Below are 7796 nucleotides of genomic sequence, written 5' to 3'. Positions count from 1 at the left end.
GACAGAAATGTAAGCACATCTATTCAGTGCTTGATTTTTAGAATTTATTTTATCCATATTTGTGGTGTGCTTGTGTGGTGTGCGTGTGTGTGTGTGTGTGTCTGCTTGTGGAGGTCAGAGGACAACTCTGTGGATCCCGTTCTCTCCCTCCACCTTCTCATATAAGTTCATTAAACTCAAGTCCCCAGGCTTGCACAGCCCTAATACTTGATTTTTAAAATTGACCATATAAGCTTTTTATAAAACCTTAAACAAATGAATCATAAATTCTGTAACTAGATGTACGTTTAGAAAGACAATTAAAAATGTCAGTTAACACTGGAAGACAGATACTGATTTGCACAGGTCTTTTATTTTGCACAATGAAATATGGTTTTACCTGCCTTGAGTCATTAAAACAGCCATAAGTAATTAGACTCTATGTGATATTTCTGAAAACTTAATGCAAATTTCTATACTGTATTAACAATTGACAAATTATTTCATGACAATTCTTAAAATTCTATTTTTAGTTTTTTATTACATTTACTTATTTGGTGTGTGCATTCATGCGTGTGTGTGTATGTGTGTGTGCACAAGAGCGTGTGCAAGCATGCATGTTCATATGTCATAAAGCAAATGTGGAAGTTGGAGAACAATTTGTGGGCTTTGATTCTCTCCTTCCACTGTATGGGTCCCAGGGATGGAGCTTGGATCATCTGATTTGGTTGCAAGTGCCCTTACCCACTGAGATATCTCACTCGCTTGATAACTTTTTTTACAAGTTTAAAACATATATTTAAAATATAATTTATAAAATGCTTAATCTGCCAACTCAGGAGCCTGAGATGCAGGGATAGGTGGGGAGCTGCCTCCTGTACCAGCAGACCAAGACTGCACGGTGTGACCCTCCCTCCCAACCCTTCTTTCCAGATGCCCAAGAGTATACCCCCGGGGTAGCATGGCCAGAAACAACCCCAAGGTTTTCTTAAGTCTTTGCTTTCCAGGGAGGCTGGGTGCAGCCCTGCAGGCCCATCCCTGAGCAAAGCACCCCCAGACGGGCAGAGCAGGGTATGGCAGGGCGTCACCTGATGATTTTTAAAATCCCAATGTAAAGAATATTTTGGACAAGTGCCAATTCTCTGAAATATAGTATAATACTGCAGACATACAGATAGCAGCCTAAGTCTGTGTAAGAAGATGGTTAAAAATTGAGCCTGCTTGTAAATGCCCTCACACCTTTAGGAGTAGTATAGCACACAGTGTGTGTGTGTGTGTGTGTGTGTGAACACATTGGCATATATATATTTATATGCAGGTGAACACAGGGTAAGCAATGTTTTTTATTGATAGTGGGAACCTGGTAAAATTTCAGAACCTAACTTCTTTTGCAACTTCCTACCATATTTGAATACTTTCCTATCTACTGAACTATTGTCTATCAATCTGATAATATGAAGTTTAAAATGTACAAATGTATGCTGGGCGTGGTGGCGCATGCCTTTAATCCCAGCACTCGGGTGGCAGAGGCAGGTGGATCTCTGTGAGTTCAAAGCCAGCCTGGTCTACATAGTGAGTTCCAGGCCAGCTGGGGCTACAGGGAGACCTCGTCTCAAAAAGAAAAAGGAAAAAAACACTAATGTGACTAAAATTCATTTCTATTCCATCATTAAAACATGGACTGATCATCAGTATTAATCAGCCAAAGTAACATTCTTTAGACAGGCTGAGATTTATGCTTTTTACACGGAAAGCATTGTTAGCAGTTAAGGAATCAAGATCCACGCCTCTCACTCTTCGCTTTGTACACATAGAACAAAATAAGTGGGAATAATTTTCAGTGCTCTAGGTAAAGAGCCACTAGACATGTGGGCACGCGTCAAGCAGGCTGCAGAAGGCCCCAGAAACTCCTGCAGGATCACTCTGTGAATGATGAAATTCGCATGGGTGACCCGACTGTGGGAGTCTGGTCCAGAGGACAAGGGTTAGAGGGCTGGCCGTGTGTCACGCTCAGCCTGTCCCTGGCCGCTTGCCCTGGCTGTGAAGAGGAGGGTTTTACTTGTGATGTTTTCTGGGCTGTCTGAGCACACCGGAATTGGGGGTGTTGCCCGCACTACACCTACCCCCAAAGGCAGTCAAAGGAGAAACTCTTCCTTCAATTGGGAGTCCTGCGCGGTGCACGCACCATCTCACCCTGCTGTGTCGCCCTGCAGAGGACATCCGGAGGCTGATCCCTACCCACCCCGCTCCTCTGTGCGGAAGCAGGGATTCAAAAGGCGCCCGGGACTGGAAGAAGCATGCTCCGCGGCAGGTCCTTGTCTGTGACTTCCCTGGGTGGGCTTCCTCAGTGGGAAGCTGACCCACTTCCTGTGGAGGACTTACTACTTTTTGAAGTTTCTTGGGAGGTGGCCAACAAAGGTTTGTATTGCTCCCGAAGGTGGCTATGTCCCAGGTTAGCGAAGAATGTAGACTGGGATCCGCAGCTGGCCCCAGAGACAGGAACTGCCCAGTAACGGGACAGCACTGGAGCCAGAGATGTGCGCTGGCAGCATTGAATTTGTCTGTCTCAACAGACAGTGACAGCTCGGCCATGTATGGGTGAAATGGGAACAAGATGAATATGGTAGTGAGTTGTTCAAAGTGTAAGTTTATATTAAAAATTTAAATTCCTGTTACCACAAAATAGAAAGCAAAAAGTTGTTTTCGTTTTGTCATTTTTCTCAGAAATAAAACAAATACGTAATTACTTCATTGGAGGAAAGGATGTGTGTTACCAGGACCAATCAGAAACTTTGACCCTTTAGCTGTTAGTGCTTATACAAACAATTTAATAATGCTTCTATCAATTCAAGATGAGGTTGGGATTAGAGTTTTAGTTTAAACTGTGCTCCTCTTCAGAAGAATAAAATTAACTTTTTCTTCAATGCTTTGCATACGTAGAAAATATAAAATAAGGAAGAAGATAAAATTGGTCCAAATGGAATATTTTTCTAGTAAAGTACAAGGCAATCTCACTGATTTTATTAATACATGTTTTTGTAAAAGTATATGAAAAACAATTCCTATAGATTGGTATCTTCTAACTTAAAGATGCCAAGACTCTTAAGAAAATATTGACAAGGTAAGTGAAATAGTTTATTTTTGTTTACATGTATGAGTGTTTGGCCTGCATGTACACAAGTACACCACGTGTATGCAATGCCTGTTGGCAGTCAGAAGAAGAGGGCGTCAGAGTCCCTGGAACTGGAGTTACAGATGGGTGTTAGCCACCATGTGGGTGCTAGGAAACAACCCAGGTCCTCTGCAAGAGCAGCCAGTGCCCTTAACTGCTGAGCCATCGCTCCATCCCTATGGAAGTCTGAAGTCTCCATGATCATGAAGCCTCAGGCCTAGAGATGGACGGGCAAGTGGTAGTAACAAACTGCAGTCTGAAGACAGGTTGAAGAACAGGAATGTGGGTTATTGCCTCTTCCTGCTTATTCAGAACCAGCAGCGTAGCAGAGTTAGAATTTTATTAGGCTGGGGCTGTGGAGATAATTTAATCAGAAAATGCATGGGGACCTGAGTGCCCCCAACCCCCAGAACTCATGTAAAACTGCTAGATGTGGTGGCACATCCTTGTAACCCCAGCACCAGAGAGACAGAAACAGGCAGATTCCTGGGGCTCACTGGCCAGATAGCCTAGCAGAATTGGTGAGCTCTGGATTCAATGAGAGGCCCTGTTGCAAAAAAACAAGGTAGAAGGCATCTGAGGAACACAACATAAGGCTGACCTCTGGCCTCTATATGTACTTGCAACACGCACTCACACGTGCTCCCACAGTCGCAAGCACCTACACGTGCATGTACACACACAGAATTACATTTGGCCTCTGTCCTGATTTCTGCCTTATGCTGACAGTCCAAAGTTCTCCAGAACATATTTATGAAATACTTAAAATAAAAATTAATGATGGATCCTTACTGTTAAGAAACACAAAGACTCAGGTGGGAAGCTGAGTCTTCTTCCTTTCTGTATTAGGGAGGAGGTCCAGAGAGGATCAGACCTCAGTAGGGAGAAGGGGAGTATTATGTGAGTAGCTCTTGCAAATCCCCCCTTTCCTGTAACCAATTCTCTCCAGTTCCTAAATTCTCCCATGGTTCCCAGGAACAGAGCCACCTGTACTACACGTGAGTCGGAGGGTGTGTGTACACGGAGAGAAAGATTTTCTCTTCAGAGTAGGCAGAGTCAGGCCTGTAGCTTCTAAAAGAAGAAAACCGGGAGTCGAGTTGGCACTGGGAACTGGCCCAGAAGACCCGCGCACAGGTCTCAGCACAGCCTTTTTCTCTTTGCTCTTTCTATTGAGCAGACATGAGTAGGGATAACTTTAGTGGAAGCTCACTCTTTCCCACCATTGTATGAATCTTATATGTTAGTGACATGCATGTTGATCTGATCTCTGGGTCTAAGACAGTCCTTGGCATATAGAAAACATTAATTAGCTTTTGTATTTTAACTTTTTTTCCAAAGCATATTGGGTTTTTGTGGATTTCATACAAAACATTCTTTAAAAATTGTATTATTATTTTTATTTTTTATGTGTATGAATGTATTGCCTGGATGTATGAAAGTATATCTATGTTGTACAATGCCCACGGAGGTCAGAGGAGGGTGTCAGATCCCTTGGAACTGGAGTTACAGATAGTTGTTAGCCACCATGTGGGTGCTGAGAATCAAACCCAGATCCTCTGTAAGAGCAATCAGTGCTCTTAACCGCTGAGCCATCTGTCCAGCCCCATTATACATTTTGTCATATTTAGACCCCGTCCTCTATCTACACGCTCCTATAGCCCACGCACAGGATTTCATACATTCTGTCATATACGTTAAGGCCTATCAGGTCAAGTTTGTGAACCCGTATGTGTCTTGGTGTGAGCTCATCCACTGGAATCTGCTCAGCCTGTCTAGCATCACTCCCTGAAAGAAGATCAACTCTCCCTCACCCAACAGTTATCAGTTGTCAAGAGTTACTTGGCTTGGAGCCTCCTGCCCACTTCCCCAGTTCTATGCTGGTTTTATCTGGTTGAGTTTGCATGGGTCTTGTGCATGTTGTCACCATTGCTGTAAGTTCATATGGGCAACTTCCCAGGAACACGTAAGCCTCTGTTTTCCTACGGTCATGCCGCGCCCCTGGCTCTTACAATCTTTCTGCCCCCTCTTCCACAACGTTCCCTGAATTCTTGGTGGGTGGGGTTTGATACAGGAGTCCTGTCCAGGGACACGCACTCTGCAGTCTCCATTCTCTACACTTCGGCCAGCTGTGGCCTTCTGTGGTCATTGCCCTATGTTGCATGGGAAGCTTCACTAGGTTCCATGAACCTTAGGGCTAGAGGTTGAATTGTAGATGTGTCACTTAGGGTTGGGCGTCTCAGAGACATTTATCCTCTGTGTGTGACCAGTTGTGGAACTCTGTACTAGACTCCATCTGTTGAAAAGATGCTTCTTTGATGAGAGTGGTTGCTGCTATACCTGTCTCCATGGTTCCTTTCAGTTTCCCTGGTTCCTGTGGTTACATCAGGTTATGTACTCACATATCAATTAGCTTTTTTAAAAGAAAGGAATAATTCCATTTATTTTACAATTAAAGAGTCACCTTTGATACTCATTTGGTAGTCTTCCAAGGAAGGGAATGTGTGTGTGTGTGTGTGTGTGTGTGTGTGTGTGCATACCTATGTGTAGACTGACCACGTTATTTTATTTACTCATGTTGATATCACCTTCAGCACATATTTGATATTTTTAGTCTAATCTTGTTAATTTTTTAATGCAGACAATTACTGCGTCCATCCCTGACAGCACATTGCTGCTACAGCTTCTTTGAAAAACTTACCTTGAAATCAAGCACGGTAGAGGAAGCCTGTAATCCCAGCACTTGGGAGACAGACACAGGAGGGTCTCTGTGAGTTTGAGAAGAGACAGCAAGTTCCAGGCCAGATAGGGCTACAGGGAACCCTGTCTCAAAAAAAACAAACCAAATCAAAACAAAACAAAAACTACCAAAAAACAAACCTAACAAAAAAACTTATTTTGAGGGTTGGCGAGATGGCTCAGCGGTTAAGAAAAAGCAGCTGCTCTGACAGAGGACCCTGGTTCAGTTCCCAGCACCCACATGGCAGCTAAAACTCACCTGTAACTCCAGTTTCGGGGCATCTGACTCCCTCTTCTGGCCTCAATGGGCACTGCACTCACAGGTGCACTTACATTCATATAGCAAAACATTCGTACACATAAAATAAAAATTAATTAATTAATTAAAACCTACCTTGAACTTATGGCATTGTGTAGTTCATGGCTATGATATAGCATCTTAGAGATCATGAATCCATCTCCCCACTTCATAAATGAAAATGGATTCACAGAGGCACCGAGTGACCACACATGGAAGAGATGGAAACAGCACTTAGGTCTCTTCCAAGTCTGCATAACAATTAAATATTTTATTCTTTTTAATATTTCTATGCACTAACTGTTTCTGTGACAATTTCTACATGTACACAGTGCAATCTGGCTGCAGAGACCAGAAGAAGGCATCAGATCCTCTGGAGCTGGAGTTCTAGGAACTTATGAGCTCCCTGATGTGGGTGCTGGGAACCAAATTCTGGTCCTCTAGAAGAGCACCGAGTGCTCAGAACTGCCGAGCCACCTCTCTAGCCCCTCTTTGCTTTGTTTTTTAGGCTACCCAAGGTCTTTTGTGCATCCATATGTGTTTTAGAACTGTTTTGTCAATTTCTGTGATAAATGTCATTGACAAATCAATAGGTATTGAATTGGGTGGTTGTGAGCCTTTTAACAATATTTATTATTCCAATTCATGAACATTAGTACCATAGTCTTTCTTTTTTTCAATTTCTTTCATCATTGTTCATAGTTTTCCTGGTATAGATCTTCCACTTCTTTAGTTAAATTAATTCCTGGTTTTTAAAACTTTGTAGTTACTATAAATGGGATTGCTTTCTCAATTTCTTTTACAGATAAATTGCTTTTGGCATATAGAAATGCTACCACCTTTGTGTGATGATGTGTGTGTGTGTGTGTGTGTGTGTGTGTGTGTGTGTGTGTGTGGTCTTTGGAAATTTCCATATATAAAATTATGCAATCTGCAAATAGTAGCATCTTGGCTTTCTTTTCTCCAGCTTAGAAGTCCATTATTTCTTTGTCCTGTCTGATTGCTCTGGTTAGGATTTCTGTTACTATGATGAATAAAGGTGAATTTTTGCATACACTTGTCCATTCCATCGATGTTACCTGTGGGTATGCTTATCCTGATGTGAACACTATGCTATATATGCATATTGAGATATCATATGTACCCCATAAAAATGTGATTATTTTGAAAATGGGAAAACACCATGGCTCTAAATTTTCTAAGTCCCTGAGATCCTTTTTGTTTATCCAAAAGTATTTATAGAAAAAAGAATACCATAAATAGAGATATACACAAAACCAAAAGCTAATATGCCCCCCAAATACATAAAAATAAGTTAGTAAGCCAACGTGGTGGTGCATGCCTTTAATCCCAGCACTCGGGGGGCAGAGGCAGCAGAGGCAGGCGGATCTCTGTGAGTTCAAGGCCACCCTTGTCTACATAGTGAGTTCCAGGACAGCTGGGCTACAGGGAAAACCTTGTCTCAAATAAGTAAATAAATAAATAAATAAGTAAACAAAAAAGAAGAGGAGGAGGAACTACCTTCTGTAGTGTGAGTTGAGAGATATGCTTATTTATGGGTATAACAATGAGTCATTAAGAGTTGGTTTAATACTATGTCCAGATTTCTGG

The 7796-nt window shown here is 42.3% G+C and overlaps 1 protein-coding gene across 2 annotated transcripts in view; it reads left to right on the top strand.

Annotated features, from left to right (window-relative positions):
• The first annotated feature begins 2088 nt into the window (after window positions 1-2088).
• The window catches only part of Gys2 (glycogen synthase 2), a 53377-nt gene continuing 47669 nt past the window's right edge, over window positions 2089-7796 (top strand). Inside the window, exon 1 of one of the 2 annotated variants that reach the window (XM_029555238.1) lies at window positions 2089-2397. In XM_029555238.1, the coding sequence (XP_029411098.1) occupies window positions 2277-2397 (121 nt within the window). In that variant the 5' untranslated portion in view covers window positions 2089-2276. The remainder of the gene's footprint in view (window positions 2398-7796) is intronic. The other variant, XM_008851597.2, reaches the window with a different exon arrangement.

This window comes from Nannospalax galili, unplaced genomic scaffold (genome assembly GCF_000622305.1).
Source record: "Nannospalax galili isolate Female #2095 unplaced genomic scaffold, S.galili_v1.0 scaffold1086, whole genome shotgun sequence".
NCBI lineage: Eukaryota > Metazoa > Chordata > Mammalia > Rodentia > Spalacidae > Nannospalax > Nannospalax galili.
Note: the sequence above shows the minus strand (reverse complement) of the source record. Positions and strands in the feature narration are given on the sequence as shown.